Below are 21,000 nucleotides of genomic sequence, written 5' to 3' on the forward strand. Positions count from 1 at the left end.
GTGATCTGTGGTCAGTGATCTTTGATGTTACTATTGTAATTGCAAATGCCCATATAAAATGTTAAATAAATGTTGTGTGTTGTGACTGCTCCACTAACCAGACGAAACCATCCCTCTCCCTTTCCTCAGGCCTCTCTATTCCTTGAGACACACTGTCGAAATTTGGCCAATTAATAACCCTACAATGGTCTCTTAGTGTCAAAGGAAAGGAAGAATCACACATCCTTTACTTTAAATCAAAAGCTAGAAATGATTAAGCGTAGAGAGGAAGGCACATCAAAACCTGAGACAGGCCGGAACCTAGATCTCTTGTGCCAATTAGCCAAGTTGTGAATGCAAAAGAAAGTTGAAGGAAATTAAAAGTGCTACTCCAGTGAAGACATGAATGGTAAGAAAGCAAAACAGTCTTATTGGTGACATGGAGAAAGTTTTAGCCAGTCTGGATAGAAGACCAAACCAGCCACAACATTCCCTTAAGTCAAAGCCCAAAAGCCAGAGCAAAGCCCCAACTTTCTTCAGTTTTGTGAAGGCTAAGAGAGATAAGAAATCTGCAAAAGAAAAGTTTAAAGTCAGCAGACATTGGTTCATGATTTAAAGAAAGTTGTCTCCATAACATAAAAATTCAAGGTGAAGTAGTAAGTGCTGATGTAGAAGCTGCAAGTTATCCAGAAGATCTAGCTAAGATAATTAATGAGGGTGGCTCATTACACTAAACAACAGATTTTCCACATAGATGAAACAGCATTCTATTGGAAAAAGATGTCATCTAGGACTTTCATAGCTAGAGAGGAGAAGTCAATCCCTAGTTTCAAAGGACAGGCTGACTGTCTTGTCAGGGGCTAATGCAGCTGGTGACTTTAAGTTGAAGCCAATGCTCATTTACCATTCCAAAAACTGTGGGGCCCTTAAAAATGATGCTAAATCTACTCTGCCTGTGCTCTATAAATGAAACACCAAAGCCTGTATGACAGCACATCTGTTTACAACATGGTTTACTAAATATTTAAAGCCCACTGTTGAGACTTTCTGCTCAGAAAAAAATGAGTCTGTTCAAACTGTTCCTGCTCACCCACAATGCACCTGGTCACCCAAGAGCTCTGATGAAGATGTGCAATGAGACTAAGGTCTGTAGCCCATGGATCAAAAAGTAATTTTGACTTTCAAGCCTTATTATTTAAGAAATACATTTTTGTAAGGCTATAGATACCATAGTGATTCTCCTGATGGAGCTAGGCAGTCAACTGAAAACCTTCTGAAAAGCATTTGCTATTCTAGACACCATAAAGAACATTTGTAATTAACAAAAAGAGGTCTAATATCAACATTAACAGGGGTCTGGAAGAAGCTGATTTCAATCCTCATGGATGATTTGAGGGGTTCAAGAAGTCAGTGGAGGAAGGAACTGCAGATGTGATGGAAACAGCAAGAGAACTAGAATTAGAAGTAGAACCTGAAAGTGTGACTGAATTATTGAGATCTCATGATAAAATTTAATGGATAAAGAGTTGCCTCCAATGGATGAGCAAGATTGAGAGGAAGATTCAATCAATACAGCAAACTTCACTGTCTTATTTTTAAAAGTTGCCACAGGCACCCCAGCCTTCAGCAAGGTTGCTGATCAATCAGAAGCCATCAACATCAAAAAGAGACTCTCTCCCAGCAAAAAGATTATGACTTGCTGAAAGCTCAGGTGATAGCTAGCATTAGCAATAAAGTACTTTTAATTAAGGTGTGTATGTTATTTTTTAAGACGTAGTACTATTGAACACTTAATAGACTATAGTATAGTGTAAACTAACTTTCATGTGTACTGGGAAACCAAAAAATTCTTGTGACTTGCTTTCTTGCAATATTTGCTTTATTGCAGTGGTCTAGAATCAAACCTGCAGCATCTACAAGGTATGCCTGTATAGGCTTCGGTAGCCAATTAGATATGGAAATTGAGGGACGGGGACAAGTTTAAGTTGACTGTAAGATTTCTAGTCTGATTGCCTAAGTGGACATGATATACCTCCTACTTCAGTTCCTTGGGGTTCCTCAAACCTTAACACCCCCATGCCTTAGTTCATACCTTCTGTTTTTTCTGTCTTCACAAATGATTCTAAGGTAACTTTCTACTGTGACTTCTCTGAAGTCCCTATATACTATATATACTCTATATATACACCTAAATTCAGTCAGATCAAACTATACAAGAGCCTCTACACGTAATCTTTATTTTCTACGTTTTAAGTTATGCTGGTCTCTCTACCTCAAATGCCACACTCTTACCCCTGTCAACCTGGTCAATCTTCACATGTCCTTTAGGGCCCAGCTTCTCTGTTCCAATATCCGATTATTCCAAACTTTATTCTAGTTCATAAAAGTTTGAACTTTTCTTTGTGATGCCATTATTGTCATCAAAAATGTTGATCTGATAAACCAGTCAAGTGACAAATAACTTTAAAGGTTAAAAATACCTTTCTTTTCAATTTTCTCCTTCACCTTCTTTTCTTCTCCTTCTCCTCCTCCTTTTATCTGCTCTTTGGCACCAGAAGATATGGTTGTTATTGGTATAGACTGTACCACATTTTCAGAAGCCGTAGAATCAGCTTGCAGTGGAGTATCAGATGGGAATGGTATTTGTTTCACTGACAGAGAAAATAGATAATGCCATTTATATTCAAGCAAACAAATGGAAAACCATGAAACTGTGAATCAAAAATATGAATTTTTTTATTGAAGTATAGTTGATATACAATATTATATAAGTTATAGGTGTACAATACAGTGATTCACAATTTGTAAAGGTTATACTCCATGTATAGTTATTATAAAATATTGGCTATACTCTCCATGTTGCACAATATATCCTTGTAATTTACTTTATACCTAATAGCTTATACCTCTTAACTCACTACCCCTATACTCCAACTCCCCACACCCCTCTCCCACTGGTAACCACCAGTTTGTTCTCTGTATCTGTGGGTCAGCTTCTTTTCTGTGATATTTAATAGTCTGTTGTATTTTTTAGATTTCATATGTAAGTGATTTAATACAGTATTTGTCTTTCTCTGACTTATTTCACTTAGCATAATACCCTCCAAATCCATCTATGCTGCTGCAAATGGCAAAATTTCATTTTTTTCAAATAGCTGAGTGGTATTCCATTGTATAAATATACCACATCTTTATCCATTCATCTGTTGATGGATATTGATGCTGCTTCCGTATCTTGGTGATTGTAAATAATGCTTGTATGAACACTGGGGTGCATGTATATTTTCAAATTAGTGCTTTTGGTTTTTTAGGATATATAAACCCAGGAACGGAACTGCCAGCTCATATGGTAAAATATGAACTCTTTTTAAAACAGAAATTCATTGTATTTGAGTATCAAGTCTCTACTATCTGAGATTATAAAAAGGCTGCCAAGAAATTATGTATATTTTAACCATGATAAAAGAATGCATTATTTTCATTTAATCACTAATAACTAAACTGAGAAAATTATAGGTAACAACAATTTTAGCTAATATTTATTATGAACTTAGTAAGTCCTAGACACTTTTCAAAATGCTTTATATGAATTAACTCTTGCAATTCTCATTAATACCCTACGTGGTAAGTTCTATTCATATCTATTTACAGATGATCAACCTGAGCCAAACAGAAGACACTGGCCCTTCATACACATAGTGAGTAGGGAAGTAAGAATTTATACCCAGGCTGGCTGTCTCCAGAGACTATACCTTCATGGTTTAGCAACACGGCATGTTTTTCACTCAGGTTTTCTTTTAAACTGAACAATCAACTGGAAAGATGTTTAAGTAATAGTCATTTCTATATCAGAATTAATGGAGAGACAATAGCATCACTTGTCCATAATTCTATTTCAAAAAACAACTTTTTAAAGAAGCAAAGAAAACTGCTTCAGCAATGTTAAAAACATTTTCATAGCCTAGTGAACATACAAAAATATAATCTTGTGAGGGATTTTGATACGGCTGACATTCCAGCCAATATTCAGATCACTTTTCTGAGGTACTTTTTAAGTTCCTTGGAGGCTATTGCTTCTTTTAGTAATGTGACCCTCCATCCATTCCTATTTTATGTTTCACCATCAGACAGGAATTCAGCACTTTAATTCAAGCTGTTGATTTGTTTTAGCATTTCATTAATAAGATGAGAATTTAAAAGTTTAATGTTTACAGGGCAATCTTCTAGAGCTAGAAGAAATGACAAGAAGTTTAACATTGCTAATATTTTAGTTGTTTATTTAATTCTATACCTATATTCCAAACCTCCTAATCTTGAGAAACATCAATTAGCCTCAAATTTTCCACTGACAAAAAATATTCTCTCCAGTTGATAGTTTTAAATAAATATTATTGATGTTTTTCCTTACTTTTATTTAGCTCACTAAGGGTAGAGTTCACAGTACAGCATTCAAAATAACTTACTGACAGAATAAAGGTCAAAAGAAGCAGTAGTAAGAGAGGTTTCCCTATACTTGGGCCTCCTTAATTCACCTAGGAAATATTTTCTACACTACAATCAAATGCCTTCCTATGTGGTACTTTGAAATTATAATAGAATTATTATTACTATTAATGTTATTCTATAATAATGTAAATTTAGCTAGACACCTTTGAAATAATTCAAAAAAATATAATTTTATTTACAACATAATAGCTGAAATGATAATTACCTGCTGGCTTGGATAACTTATAAATAGTATTTAATTTCAGGCAAATTACTATACATCTCTCAGCTTCAATGTATAAAACAAGGATATTTGTGTACAAATAATTTTAAGGATAAAATGTGTATGTATGAATCACTTGGCACACAGTGCCTGGTATACAGAAAAACTTAATAAATGCTAATTAAGTATTATTATGGCTTACAACTATTCACTAGGGAACAGTGATGATCAAGTTGAAGTATAGTACAGAGATTAAAAACAGGTTTCTTATAAAATACATAAACAAGTTTCTACTGTATAGCACAGGGAACTATATTCAATATCTTATAATAACTTATGGTGAAAAAGAATACGAAAACAAATATATGTATGTTCATGTATGATGGAAGCATTATGCTATACGCTAGAAACTGACACAACATTGTAAACTGACTATACTTCAATAAAAATATATATACCAAAAAGAAAAAAAAGCATAGGTTTCTAAACCCCAGCTTTGATACTTTTTGCATGATCTCAGGCAAGATCATTTGCCTTTTCTAAGTCTCTTCAATCTCGGAGGATGAATGCATGAGAAGGCTGCTGTGGGGATAAGATGAGCAACCAAGTATAAAACCTAACTTAATAAACAATAAATGATATACTAATTATTATTGTAAATTAAAACAACCTATCATTTCCATATTTAATCACCTCCATTTTGAATTTCTGCCTTAATTAGCTCTTGTTTCAAATCTTCAATTTCCTTCTTCAATTTGGCATTTTCAACTCGAAGTTTCTTCTCTTCTCTCAAAGTCGCCTGCAAAACTGAGATCAAAAAACATCCATATAAGATCGATACAGCAGTGCTTTCCAAATGGTTTCTTATGAATACTACTTGAAAACAGCATAGTCAGTATAAACATAGCTCATAACCAAATGTTTGGCCAGTTCCTTTACATCAGTTTAGTATTTATTAAAAGAACATATTTAAAAGAGAGAGAAAAAGGGAGAAAATCTGTGAAAAGGTTTTGTTTACCAATCATTTTCCTAGCTTTTATAAAGATGCTTATGACAACTTAAACTCAGAGTGTCAGTAACATTAACTGCAAGAAACAAAGACAAATATTAGATATACCAATTTTTTAAAAACATTTGAGATCTAATGATACCAAACAATAAAAAATTATTCTCATTTATTTCTTTTTAGTCATTACCTTGTAAAAGGAGCTAAATAATCTTTTACTCCTAATGTCACAGAAGTTGAGCTGGTCAAACATTTAATGAATGAAATAACTCCAAAGATTTGCTCAATATATAGTATGTGTTAAAGGTGAGCAACAGGGTATACAGAAATATTAAAAAAAAAAAAAAAAAGTTACTCTCAGTGGGGTTGGTACTGCTCCTTAGATGGGATTTTGAAAATCTGTGGTAGCATTTTGATTGTCACAAATAATGGGAGTCATTACTGGCATTTGTTGGAGAGGGGTCAGGGATGCCAGATGTCCTGCAATATACTTGATATTCCTGCAAAATGAACAGTCATCTCACATCCTACCGGATATTGCAGTGACTTACTGTATATTTGTATAAGTGAAAATCTTGTTAATTATTTGAGCCTAGATCCTAAACATTTTTTATATATAAGCATGAAATATTCTTAAATGTTTTCATTATACTCTGAATTTTCTAGGAATCAAGTACCATGCAAATTAAGAAGAGACTGTACTTTGTTTTGTTCAGGAGCTTTACCTAAAGAATCATTGGTCATTCCAAGTAAATCAAAAACATGACTGAAGGCTGCTTCTGGTATCTGAATTTCCTACACTAAGGCAGACTATATCAGTCTATATCAACGGTGTTATACCTGTAGCATTCTTGGTGATTTCACATATCTGAACCATATAGCATATGACCTTCATATGTCTGGGAGTATAGTCCTACCTAAGTATTTACTTACTGAAATACATATTTTATTATTACTATTTACAAATTACTTTCTTAAAAGAATTTAAAAATTCTTCTCTATATTACATCCATCTCTATATTATATATTTTCTTATTAATGGGAAGAAATATTAAGAGTTTTAAATAATAAGAAAGCACTTAAAATCTTAAGAAAAATACTTATAAAATATTATAAAAAAAGAAATAATTAAAACAGTATTTAAAATTAAGAAAAAAACTGATAAAGGGAAAAATCTGGGGAGAGTAAATGTAGGATTCTATAAGCCATTCAGTTTTATGTAGCAGAGAAAAAGCATTTATTTCTGTAAGTGATGGTAAAAGATTTTAGAATTTTCATTACATTAACATTGGCTAGTGAGAAATAAATTACAGTTAAACAAACAAAACAAAAGTCAACCTACATTCTAAAAGCAGAAATTCATATTGGATATTTTTGTACATATCATAGCAATTTCTAAGCAAAACTAAAGTATTGGAAAAATAGTAAAAGTCATTTCATAAAATGTTTTAGCAGAGAGTAATGTGAAAGTATATATTTTCTTCTATACAAGATTAGAGAATATGTTTTAGTTCATACTTGATTTTACCCAATTTCCTCATTTTTCATCTCTAATTCTATACCAATTTATTTTAAATATTAATTTTCCTTTAGTAGTCTTGAAGTAATACATTTTCTCTAAATATCATATATTCACTTACCCTAATTCTAACTTACCTTAATCCTAGTATATTATTTCACTCAAAATTATTATTAAAGGAATATAAAAGTTATCAATAAGATTGTGAAGTAATAATGTATGCGTAAAAACATTTTTTTCTGCTCTGTCAATTTATGAATTCATTTTTGAGTATCCTCTTAGAAAATTTAAATTTTCTTACTTGCTTTCTCCTTAAGAAGAGCAACTTGCTGCTTAAGATATTCAATAATTTGATCTGCCTCTGCACCCTTCTGTTCTAGTCTCTTCAGAACAGCATCACTGGTTGCCATTTTTGCCAAGAAACGGCAGAAAATCCTAAGTGAAAAAATAAAAGTGATAAATTATACTGTAGAAGGAATAAATTAATTGTATAGGACACCACGAACAAGCAGTCTGAAATGAAAAGCATTTTCTACTGTAACAGAACAATGAAAAACATTTTTCCTACATAGAGCAACAGACCAAACAGAAGGCGGAAATATTAATAGGTTAATTTCTCATTCTGTTTGGAAAAGAAAATTGATTTTTTTCTAAAAAGCAGAAAACATGCTACTTAATCATATTTTAGGCTGGAAAGCTTTAAAGAAAGCTTTAAAACACTGCAGACTATTATGACATAAGATGGGAACGCTAAGGGAAAAAATAACAATAACTTCAACTAAGGGATAACCGAGCACCACGACTGGGTTCCAAAGTAAAAAGAATCGCTGAATTCTTTCTTTCTATGTTTCTTTTGTATATTGGATATTTCTACTGTTTATTTAATTATGTACAAATTTAAGGAAAAATAAGTAAATTAGGAAGGCCAAACAAATATTAAAAGAAAAAGGTCAACAATTAGGAAAACATCCATATTATTCATACACCTACCCAAATAATGTCAGTATCATACTGTATCCTATGTAAAAGAAATTAGAATAAGAATTTTAACTTTAAACTAATTCATAGAAATTAGAAAAAAATTATCAATGTGCAGAAAAATGCATATAAGCAAATATCCTGAGATTAATTTATCATACTTAAGTTCAAACTGCCAATTAAGAAAAATAGTCACACTGACAAAAGACAAGGTTAATCATTAACAATACTATGAATTGCTCTTTTTTACCTAATTTAACATCAATTTATAATTCAAACTATGACATAAGCACTTCTGAAATACTTCTGATTTTAAATAAATGATGCACACTCAATAAATGGTAAATTTTTTTCATAAAGAAAAAATTGGCTAATAATGGACAAATAAGACAAATTTCAATTAGGCAATAACCATCTTATACAAAGAACACTTAAATGTTTGCTTTTTTTATAAAAAGAAAACCAACCCTCAAAATACTTCATGCTAAAATTAACAATTTATGATATGAAAGCAATTTTTTAATCCTATGAAAATAAAGTTACTAGTAAATGAAGAAAATATAAACGGGGATTAATCTGGAATAAGCTCCTTTTCTACAAGGACTGTTATTTAATTGTTTAGAAAAATACAGAGCAAAAAAGAAAAAAGGTACAAAAAATTGAAAATGAAGATATCACCTTTTAAATTCTGCCAATTTTTTACCAAAAGTGAATACAGGATGCCCTGTTGTTGTGCCTCAAATGTCTGCAAAGCCAGAATTTTAGAGAAAAATACAGATGGACATATGATAAGTGTTAAAGTAAAAAAGCTATGCTCTTCTCAACCTTTAATATACTAGTTACAGCATTCTTTCAGTTTGACATCTATTTTAGTCTAACAGTAATGATCAAATATATTCAAAAGGTGAAATATAGCTATCAAAAACAAGCAAAATAATGAGTATTTGATTTGGCATAATTTGTAACTTTTAATTTCCTGGCAAAGAAAATTTTAATGAGTAATACTAAGATGAATATAAAATGAATGATATACTTTGAAAAAAGCCCTAATAAACTTGTATCTAAACTGATATGAAATAAACAGATTTAAGTATAAAATAGTTCTCATAAATTCCACAGTAGGCCCAGAAATTCATCTCATAAATACCAGCTAAGTTGCTTATAAAGCAAAACATGAAATTCTTATCCTGACTCACATAAAAAGCTTCAAAACAAAGACTAACGATAATCTGCAAAAATAAAGATTACACATCTTAGACTAAGAGAAAAAAAATACATAATTTTACTGAGGTAAACCTATTAACTACCTGGAAAATACAGTTGCAAAAAAGAGTTAACTAAAATTTGACTTTTTAAACACGTATTAAAGCACAGGTGTAAGTTCAGGAAGAGAGAATGCCATGTTTCAAAACACAGAAACACAAATGAGCTGAACATATAAAGATATGTACACATAAGAGGAAACAATGTGATAAAGTGAGAAAACAGAATCTTTGTTATCTAATAGTGTAAAGAGATTAGGAAATGTAAATGAAAAGACTGCCATCTCAGTGAAACCAAAATATTATTATCACAAACTAAAAACACAAAAAGAATTACAGCTGGTTAAGATCAGGTAGTAATTCGTTTGGTAGGAGATGGTATAATGTTCAGCTTTAAACATTTTTATGAGTAAATCCACATGACAGGTTTTACCAATAAAATGTTCAACATAAAACATACCTTACCCACATAGTTAGTAAAATATGTTAGTAACAGAGAGAAATGATAATGGAAAAGACATATATAGGCCATAAAGTCTTAAAATACCAAGAATAGTGAGGGATGACAGTGATCCTACTCAACCATTCACATATAAAATAATTATGGATGATAGTAGAAACCATCTCGAATTTCCTGTTAGCTATTACTAGGTAATAATAATACCTAATTTTTCTTTAGTAGCTGCCAGGTCCTTTTCTAAGCACTTCATAATATAAACCTATTTAATCAACACACAACCATGAGGTACATACTATTACCACTCCTTCTCCTTATATAGAACATTGAGAACTTATTACAAGAGTAATAAGAGAAAAGCAATTTAATAAAAAGAACATGGACCTGTAAATCACACAGACCTTGGATCAAATCCTATCCTTTGCTTCTCTGTGACTTGACAGTTGTGTGACCTTCAACAACTTACTTAATCTTTCTGAGCCTGTTTTATTTACAAAATTGAGATAATTTTTTTCCTTTTCAGTTCTATTAGGTAGATTACTGTTTGACTACACATATTCATTCTATTGCATGTAAGTACATATATACAATATACTGCACAATTTTAAGTTTAATATATGTACTGATTATTGTTTCTAAGAACAGATTAGAGCTTTAGCTTTTAAACTTACATAGTCATTAAAGGAATAAAGCCAAATACAAAATAAGAATCAACAGAATGCGGTAATCCAATCATAAAGGACAGTCAAATGTGCTTACAAGTATTCAAGAAATCAATCATCTAAGTTATAAATAAGTAGTTCATTTGTGTCCTTTTTAAGATTCCACATATAAGTGATATCATATGGCATTTTCTTTCTCTTTCCAGCCCACTTCACTTAGAATGACGATCTCCAGGTCCATTCATGTTGCTGCAAATGGCATTATTTTATTCTTTTTTGGCTGAGTAGTACTCCATTGTATATATGTACCACATCTTCTTTATCCGTCATCTGTTGATGGACATTTGGGATGTTTCAATGTCTTGGCTATCGTAAACAGTGCTGTTATGAACACTGGGGTGCGTGTGTCTTTTTGAATTTTATTTTCCTCCAGGTATATATGCCCAGGAGTGGGATTGCTGGATCATATGGTAAGTCTATTTTTTGTTTTTTAAGGAACCTCCATACTGTCCTCCATAGTGGCTGTACCAATCTACACTCCCACCAACAGTGAATGAAGGTTTCCTTTTCTCCACACCCTCTCCTGCATCTATCATTTGTAGACTTTTTAATGATAGCCATTCTGGCTGGTGTGAAGTGATATCTCATTGTAGTTTTGATCTGCATCTCTCTGACAATTAGCAATGCTGAACATTTTTTCATGTGTCTACTGGTCATTTGTATGCCTTCATTAAAGAACTACTTGTTTAGGTCTTCTGCCCATTTTTGGATTTGGTTGCTTGTTTTTTTTTGGTATTAAGGTGTATGAGCTGTTTGCATATTTTGGAAATTAGTCCCTTCTCAGTTGTATCATTTACAAATATTTTCTCCCATTCTGTAGGTTGTCTTTTCATTTTGTTGATGGTATCCTTAGTTGTGCAAAAGCTTTTAAGTTTAATTAGATCCCATTTGTTTACTTTTGCTTCTATTGCCATTACTCCAGGAGCTGGTTCAAAAAATACATTGCTGTGATTTATGTCTGAGATTGTTCTGCCTATGTTTTCCTCTAGGAGTTTTATAGTATCTGGTCTTACATACAGGTCTTTAACCCATACAAAATGGAGATAACTTTATATATTGAAACTGTGCCTCATAGAGTAAAGGAAGAAATTCTTGAGCTTGTCTTACAGAACAGCAGATAAGGGAACAGCTTGTTAAAACTCCTTTGCTTATAAACTGCTTTCATTGACTATACTCACTTTAGTTATTTTTTTCTTTTTCTGTCTTTAACTGCATATCCTTCCCACTTCACACAGCCCAGTTGTTTTACAGAATCTTGGAGTCAGCTCAGTGGGACCCACCAACCCTAAAACTGGGCCTGCACAGGTGTCTGAAGAATGATGTCTAGAAGTCAGAGGGCTGACAAACTCCACCCTTGGATCATGTTAAGTGCCTTTATTTTCAATATGCTGAAATGTAACCCAGATGAGCCTGCACAGAACACTGATTGCCTAACCTTTATCCCTACCTCCAATCAGCTTTTCCCATCCCCATGCCTAAGACCATCCTGCTTATCCCATAAACATCCCAACCCTCTTGCCTTGAGGGAGGCAGATCTGAGACTTATTCTCCCCTCTCCTGGCTTGGCTATCTTGTGAATAAACTCCTTCTTGGCTATAAACCTCGTCACCTCAGCCTTTGGCTTGCTACTCACTGGACAAATGGACCTGGTTCGGTAACAATATCTCAGAGTTTACATAGGGCAAAATAAGATACCATAAATAATACTTGGCAAGATTTTTCGTACATACCTAACTTACTATATGTCAAGTACCGAACAAAATTTGGAGAACAACAACAACAAAAAAAAACAGGATATACATAATTCTAACTTTCAAGAAGCTCACAGTATAGTGGGTTACATAATGGCAAGATATTTTCTAGATCCTTAGGTATGATTTTTATGATTTCTTAAGAGTGAAAAATATAATAAATAATAAAAATACAAATTATAGATATTGATGTTAAAAATATACTTAGATAATTTGGCTAAGCCAAACACTGATTTCTTTTACTATGGTATATAATAGTATACAGTCCATGGGGGTGATATTAATATATTTACATTCATTCTAAATTTCTAAGGACTCATATAACAGTTCTCAGCTCTAGCTCAGAAGACAAAGCAATCCAGAGTGGAGTGTACATACCATTTTATCAGAGGCACACAACTAGCCAAGAATACCAAGAAAAAACTGCTTTATGAGAATGATGTAAATTGTTCTGGTTTAAGAGAAAAAAGAAAAATTCACTGAATGCTTTCTGCTCAGTGTTGCTGTGAACCTAAAACTACTATCTTAAAATTAATCTATTAAAATAAAGTCACTTAACCACAAACTCAAGATCATGTGAATATGAAACTTAAAAATGCTCTGCATTCTAATTACTTATAAACAAAGTCCTCAGTTGGTTACTTAATAATTAATAATATTCCAAGTTTTCATAAATCATCACTCATAACACTATCACATAATGATGTATTAGGTTACTTTTAACTATTTTACCTACCACAATATCAATGACAATTCCACTACAAAGGAAGCCTCATTAAAAGAGGAACGCAAATATCTTTTGCTAATACAATCATTTCTCTGGTAATAATTAAGTCTTCTTGGCAAAGCAAATCTTAGGAATGACTATAAAACATACCAGCTATTAACAAGTGTCTACTTTTTCTCTATTCCTAGATAATCAGTTTCTTGGCAATATTATTCATGTGCCAATATTATAATATGTCTTATGAGATACTCTGGATTAACTTCTAATTGGGTTTGTGTGTTGACAAAACCTTTCTCAAATGCCAAGAACTATTTATTGTTCTTAGAATTAGAAGCTCTGGAAACAGGTTTTCTAGTACTTGTTAATTAACTGTCATTTAAACTTTCTAAAAATATAACTAGAATGCATAAGTTCATGTCAATGTTTTCTTCTAATACACAGATGATTGCCAGCACTGGCAGAAGAGCATAGTTTTTTAAAAAAGTACTAACAGCCAAAAAAATCTTGGTTGAATCACATTCCTAGGCTGTGTGACCTTGGTAAAGTTACTTTACTTCTCTATGCTTCATTTTCTTACTTATAAAATAAAGATATTTTCACCTGATTTCACTTCCTACTTTCTTGGCATCATCTTTTAGGGCTTCTTTTTCTTGACTTTTCCCTTTAATGCCGATGTTCTTGAGGGTTCGTCCTGAACTCTAGTCTCTTTTAGGGATTATAAACTGTCACCACACAGATCAGGGGGGTCTTTGTGTTCCAGAGTTTACAGTATTTGCAACAACGGAATGTGCATGCAAAGCAAAACAGACATCACCATTCCTTATAAGTCCATTTATATCACCTGTCAGGGTCCTATAAACTTAAGTTTATGTTCCCAATTTTACTTATGGTCCCTGATTTTGGTCCATGTACCAGGTTTATAGTAGAGAGCAAAATTAAACATGTTGTTTGTATTAGCTTTTGACAAGTGAGGGAAACAGAAAACTGGAAAAATATTTTTTAAAGAGGTTATGTTTAGGACAATAGTGCTAGTTTAACAACATTGTTGCTTAAAGCTCAGACAAATATTTTACCATTCAACCCAGAGCTCATTTCATCACTGTGTGCCAACTACTCCACAGTGATTTTCAATTTTACATTGAGTATCTGCCGAATTTCAAAACTTTAAATAGCATTTATTATGAGCTGACTAAATGTTTTACATAGATCATCTATGAATACTGTAATTATCTCCATTACAGAGAAGAAAACTTGAGAATTAAAATTAATTTGCCTAAGGTCATATGGCTAGCTAGTAAATGATTGAAACTTAGGTCTGTCTGATTCTGGACTTCCTTCTTTTAATGCCCAAGCTATAATTTCTGTAAAGGATATAATTATGAAGCATTTCCCAAAGTATTTAGCCACAAAATCCTAATAAAGGAATACCTATTAACATTTAATGGAACTAATATTTTCTAAAACAGTTTGAGAATGTTGGCTTAGTCTGTGTCAAAATTAGAAAAAAAAAAGATTGTGCAGTTAAAATAGATAAAATATTTAATTGTATGCATGGTAATTACAAATACAAAACATTTATAGGTAGAAAAAAGGTACACTGAGTATGTTAAACTGTGGATAGTCAGAGTCAAGACTTTTTTTTTCTTCTACTAAATTAAAAAAATGATAAATTAAACCTTTTTTAGGATAAAAAGCTTTTGAGAAGTATTACCTAAAATATTCTGCTCTTCCACATTAATTTTGTTCTTCTCAACATAATCACCATATTTCATCAAACCTAAAAGCCACTATAAGATGCCTCTAATCATAGAATCATGTGATGCTGATTTTACCATATACATGCATTTAGACTATATCTTAATCACTAAAACATACACATAAAAGATTATTTCTGAGATTCCTATCATTTCTAAATGGCTTCCCATTACCTCAGCAATCTCCTCAGTAGTCTTCCCTACTCTGATTTTAAATTGCCAGTAATTTCTTTAACTAACAAGTCCCCTGTCCTAGGCTCTCAATGTTAGGAACCAAATACTTAAAAAACTATTGCTTTGAAATGGAAGTCTTAAGTGCAGATTTTCATTTTTTCTGTTATAGTATAGAGAACTCTACAAAAAATATGGAATTATTTCTCTACTCCCAAAATATCTGAATTTACTGTTTCAGAATTGCAATTAGATAAAAATTTATATTCTTCTTAGACACTCTAAGTACTGCATTTCATCAAATCTAAGATGCTATCAATTGTAAAACAGCTCTGGTCATAAGATGCTGTATTATTTTACATATCATTAGAAAAAACTATGGCTAATTTAACTGACCCAAACTATCTTACACTTAGTCACATCCTGTATTATGTATTGAAATGCCTCTTTTAAATTTAGCTCTATTTTAATCTTATATCACTCTTGTGTTTCCATGTACTTCTGCATACACAATAACTTTTAATTTCAATGCTAAATGTCTTTCAAAGGATACTTAAAATAGAGACTAAACTCAACAACTATGTACCAACAGTACACATAACTCAACTGATGACAATGTTATCACTTATGACCAAGTTTGCTTAAGTGTGGGCAGGGACTACTATGTCACAACTGCTACTCAGTCTGTAGTGATTTTAAAACATCAACAGTTATAGAATACCCCACCATTTCAGAGTTGTAACTATGAGAAACCCATGCATACAAGAACTGATAAACTGTAGTTCTTTTAATCATGTTTTCCCTCTCTTTTTCTATATTATCCCTATTTTTACCTTCGAAACTTCTTTCCTCCATTTTGTAATTTTGGTTTTGTAATCTAATTGCCAAATTACCCTATTCTAAGGATATCTTTATTACAGTTCTACACAATGTAGCACTAGGTTAAAACTCCTGCTAGGATTTAAAATGTGTCAAAAGTCAGAATTTTTAAAAAAGGTTAACAATAAAATTAAATATTTTGAGAATAATACATCCTAGAGACTCTCAAAAAATATACAGCAGTGGCAACCAGCAATAACTCCAGGTGTTACTGAATAACTTCAGTAATCTTTGTCAAAATATAGACAGATCTAAAACTATGCTTTTGTGTAAAAGTTCACTTCATTCTTTTTTTTTTAAAGCTTCTGCTCATGGAAGGCATTCAAATTCCAGTTCTGTCACTCATTAATTGTGTGACTTTTTCTTTTAATTTTTAAAAAATTTTAAGTTTTTTTTATTGAGGTATAATTGACAAGATAAATTAGTTTCAGATGTACAACATAATGATGCAATATTTGTACACATTGCAAGATGATCACTACAACAGTCCAGTTAACATCCTTCTCCATACAGAGTTACAAAATGTTCTTCCTGTGGTAAAAATCTTCAAGATCTACTCTCCTAGCTACTTTCTAATATGCAATACAGTATTATTACTATAGTCATCATGCTGTACATTATATCCCCATGACTTACTCATTTTACAACTGGAAATTTGTATTTATTATTGATTATTATTATTATTATTTTTTTACTCAGCAGGGAGCCTTTCTCTCCTTTACTATGAGGACACTGGGGATCATAGAGGGTTTAAGGGATGGCAATGAGAAAACATGTATTTCAGACACTACGGCCACTAACACAAAAAAACTTTTTGTCCAGTGATATATACATAAAATGTTTACAGGGTCATGTCCAGGTCTCCCATGACCCTCTTACCAAACAAGGTCATCTTTTACCTGGCTCAGATTTTCTTCAATAGGATTTAACCAAACCTATCCATCCACAGATGACTCACCACTATCTCTCTCCCATGTCTTATCCAAGCACACAGTTAACAACAGTAGCCACTACTTTAATGTGCCAGGCACATTACATACATTGTCATTTAATCTTTACAACCAACATTTCCAGTTTATAGATAAACTCAGAGAAGTTATAGGAGTTGTCTAAGTTCATTTGAATATTAAATGGTAAAGCTATGGTTTTAACTTGTGTTTGTCAGTCCAAAACTCACACTACAAGTCATTTTTAGTCTTTCCAAAACCTAATTAAAGAAAATTAACTCACCATCCATTAATATTCTTGTATATCTAAATTGAGAGCACTAAGAATCTGACTGGCCATTTCCTACCACCCCTAGTCAAGCCACCATCGTGTCTCCTCTGGAATTCCATAAAAGCCTAACTGGTCTTTCTTCCACCCTATTCCCTTCAGTTTATTCTTGAGAGCAGCCAGAGAGATCTTTTAAAATAGGAAGTCAGATTATACCACCCCACTGCTCAAAACACACCAAAGGCTTAGATGCCCTCAAGATCCTCCATAGCCAGTTCCTGCTCTCTGATTCTCCAGCTCTTACCCCTTCACTCAGCTCTGATCTATAGACTTCCTTGTTGTTTCCTTGCTGTTCAGAAAACTTTCTACTTCATTGCCTTTGCAATGTCTGGTCCCTCTGCCTGACTGCACTTCCCTTTAATTCTCCTGCTTCTGCCAGGTCTTTACTCAAGTCATCTTTTCACTGAAACCGTTCCTGGCCACACTAAAATTTCAACCTATATCCTCCTTCCCTGCTTTCCTTTCAGCACTCATTACGACCTAAGATGTGGTCTGTTTTTCTTAACTTTGCTTAGAATGCGTCTCCCTCAATAAAATGTGAACTACACAGAGACAGGAATTTTTGTCTTGTTTTGTCCTGTTTTTGTCCTTGTTTTGTTCATTGCTTTTTACCAATGCCTAAAATAGTGCTTGGAACATAAGGTGGAAGCTTAATAACTACTTATGGAATGAATGAAATCCTGTCACCGCCCCAGTTCTCTCTCCCTCTCTCACACACACACTGTCCTCATTTCTTTCTCTCTCCCTCCCTCTCTCTCACTGCCCCCAGTTCTCTTTCACACACACCGCCCCAGTTCTCTCTCTCTCTCACACACAGAGCCCCCAGTTCTCTCTCTCCTCCCCTCACACACACAAACATACCGCCCTCAGTTCTCTCTCTCTCTGCCTCTCCCACACACACACTGCCCTCAGTTCGTGCTCGCGCGCGCGCGCAAGTAAACATGTCTGCATCTTTTCCCTTAACATCCTTTGCCTCGGCCCCGCACCCCATTTCTCAAACTTGGCTCCTTTAAAAGGTCCCAAGGTCTTCTCTACTTCCTCGTGCCAAGATCCGTGCTCGTGTGAGCAGACTTCCCACTAGTACCCGCAAGCCAGGTCCTACTTCCCAAGGCAAGCAAAGGAAAGGGGACTCCTACGATTGCAATCCGCCTACCCCACGACCCTCCGAGGACATCACTCACATGAATCGGTGGCCGTGGGGACTTCAGCAGCCTCTGCCCGGAGCAGGTAGAGACAGCCTCCTGCTCACGACGGCGGTGAGAAAGGACCTAATGGGGTGTCCCCGCTAAATGCCGGAGCGTTCCACAGATTTAACTCCAAGTTCTGTGGTCCTTTTCCTGTGCGCAACCACACTGTCCTCCCCGTCGTCCATTCCCTCAGCCAATAATGCCAACCCTTCTGCACCTCTTCTTCTGTCGCGGCATTTTGTCGCCAGTTTGGGCAAAGGGCAAGACGCCAGACCTCGGGGTCTTTCCTTACAGTTCCGTCGCGGAGGCTGTGAGGTCAGAGGAAACGGCCAGGCCGAGCAGAGCGAGCGGGGGTAGCTGGGAGCTGTCAGTGAAGAGCGCCGGGCTCGCGCAGCTGGCCTGATTCCGAGCTGGCAACTCCGGCCGACTTAGCTCGCGGGCAAAGGGCGATTTCCGAGCACCCAGCGCTCCCGGAGCGGCCTCTTTTGTAGAAGCACCTGAAATGCAGGCCCTGGTGCACTAAACAGTAGCGGCAACACGAGCCACAGCGACAGCGCTGGGGCCTTGTGTAGAAGCTCCATCCCCTTGTCTTTGTGTCCGCCTGCGTCCCAGACCCAGAGGCAGGTATTTGGGTTCCCCAGTTTCGTGTCGTAGTGGGTGGGGCTGGTGGGAGGTAGAGGAAGGTCAGGTGCAGAGAGCGGCCCAGCGCTTCCGCCTTGAGTGATAGAGCCAACCAGTGCTGATGCAGGCTGCTGAGTACCGTCTCCATCCCTCCCTACAGCCCGCCTTCCTTGTACACAGATGAGTGCTTTGGAAACTGTAGGCAGCTCTTCGGAAGTAAGCACTGTCTGTTTAAAAGGAAGGTTGAAAGAGGAGCTTTAGAGAATGTGGAATCAGCTCTCCATTACTCAACGTAGATTCGAACTCTTGCTTTGGTTTGTTTCTGATTTTCAAAAGTTAAGTCAGTTGTTGAGATGTGACATTCCCTTGTGCAGTGGAAGAATGTAAAAAAGTGGAAGGAAATTATTTTAGAATTGTTAGTGGTTGCTTTTCAAGGCCCCTTGTCTCTTTATTTGGGAAAGGACAACTTTTTGAGGGAAAGTACGTAAAACTGATGAACTGGTATATTAGCCCATTGAAGAAATGTGTAAACTGTTTTCTTCGAAATGAAATAAGCATCTTTTGCCCCATTTTTGACCTTTTTGTCCCTCATTTGAAGCATTTCCACTTCCAAGTTCTTTGAGGGTGGATATTGTTCAATGTGATTGGCCCCAAAGTGGAAAAACACCTGACTTAAAATAGGAGCTTCAAGATGCTTGTTGAGTGAATGAATTTTCAAAACAATCTGCGTAGTTGCTTTTCCTCAGCTAATCTCTCACCTCAGGTGTTTTCTTCATTAGCTTTCTTTCACGCACCAAGTGTGATCAAATCTGTGTGTGTGTGTGTAATTGTTGCATGTGAACCTTTTTGTGTACATCCATCTAAGAGGTATTTGAAGCAGAACACTGATGAAATGTTTTATGCTAACTGGTGTTTTATATTTTTGAATTATTTGCATTTTCTTTATTTGCTTATTTGGTTTTTAGTTGTCTAAGTAATAGAGGCATCTAATTGAAGATCAAATAGGATGGTCTAGAAGGATCACACAATAAAGTGCAACAGTGTCTTCCTTCCTATCCTCAGTCCTGTTACTTCGGAGATAACCACTTTTAACCTTTTTAGTTTTAGACCTGTATGTTGAATAAGAAGTTACACTGCTAATTCTTTTTTTTTTAATTGACTTCTTAAGATAGCCTACACCATCCACAGCCTCTTGTCTCCAAATTTTTTAATGGTTATCACAGTTTTTAGTTTCATATTGGTTAGTTTTATAATTCTAAGTAATATATGTAAACGATTTTTTCACATCAACTTTTGAAAATACATATATATGGCTCCTTATTTGATAAAATGAGGAAAGTTGGGACTCTACCTTTTCCTTTACCACTGTAGAAACCCTTAGATGGAACTTTGCTTATACACTGTCAAGGTTAATAGTAGTTACACTGTATTTCTTAACTGCAGTTGGTGGAGGGGTGGTTTGCTTGCCTTATATGCTGTAAAAACCAGTAAAATGTTACAATATTATGGCTTTGTAAATATTCTTCAGTGCAGAGCCAAGAAGTATGCTATGATACATTTCCTTCCCAATGTTTTAATTTCATGACCCCTATGCCACACTAAGAAGACTGTAATATTAATGTCAAATTGATTCTTCTTTCTTCCTGTCCAATATCAAAAATTATGCCATAGTTACATGTGCTTTACTGTTTGGATTATATGCTTCATATATTTTTGACCCTTCTCTCTTTCACAAGGACTTTTTACTTTCTTTGATGGAAAAAATGCATGTGCTCTGTTTACCATGTCCTCTCATTCTTTGTATGAGAAGCTTCCATTCCATTTCTCTGTTTGACGACATTCACATTAGAACCCAATTACTTTGTTTGGTTTGAACAGATTGCTTTCTAGTTCTTTTGTACAGCTTCTGTACTGGATTATATTCATTGAATTCTTGAGTAAGATGCATTGTTTCTTAACCCCGTATCTTTCATTATTTGGTTTTCTCCTCTATTTTAGCTGTAT

At 34.3% G+C, this 21,000-nt stretch overlaps 2 protein-coding genes across 5 annotated transcripts in view; one reads left to right on the plus strand and one right to left on the minus strand.

The window, feature by feature from the left end:
• The window catches only part of AIMP1 (aminoacyl tRNA synthetase complex interacting multifunctional protein 1), a 36,589-nt gene extending 18,055 nt beyond the window's left edge, over positions 1 to 18,534 (minus strand). For both annotated transcript variants that reach the window (XR_012059758.1, XM_006216164.4), the window contains exons 1-4: positions 18,370 to 18,534; positions 7,514 to 7,647; positions 5,381 to 5,494; positions 2,460 to 2,630 (exon numbers count right to left, since the gene is read on the minus strand). Coding sequence is in view for 1 of the 2 variants with exons in the window: in XM_006216164.4 (XP_006216226.1) it covers positions 2,460 to 2,630; positions 5,381 to 5,494; positions 7,514 to 7,647; positions 18,370 to 18,371 (421 nt within the window). In the remaining variant the exon portion in view is untranslated. The remainder of the gene's footprint in view (positions 1 to 2,459; positions 2,631 to 5,380; positions 5,495 to 7,513; positions 7,648 to 18,369) is intronic.
• Positions 18,535 to 18,611: 77 nt separating this feature from the next.
• The window catches only part of TBCK (TBC1 domain containing kinase), a 177,557-nt gene continuing 175,168 nt past the window's right edge, over positions 18,612 to 21,000 (plus strand). The window contains exon 1 of one of the 3 annotated variants that reach the window (XM_072939275.1): positions 18,612 to 18,995. The gene's annotated coding sequence lies outside the window, so the exon portion shown is untranslated. Of the gene's footprint in view, positions 19,000 to 21,000 lie in introns of all 3 variants that reach the window. The other 2 variants (XM_015249440.3, XM_031690564.2) reach the window with 2 other exon arrangements.

The sequence above is a fragment of the Vicugna pacos genome, chromosome 2 (genome assembly GCF_048564905.1).
Source record: "Vicugna pacos chromosome 2, VicPac4, whole genome shotgun sequence".
Classification (NCBI taxonomy): domain Eukaryota; kingdom Metazoa; phylum Chordata; class Mammalia; order Artiodactyla; family Camelidae; genus Vicugna; species Vicugna pacos.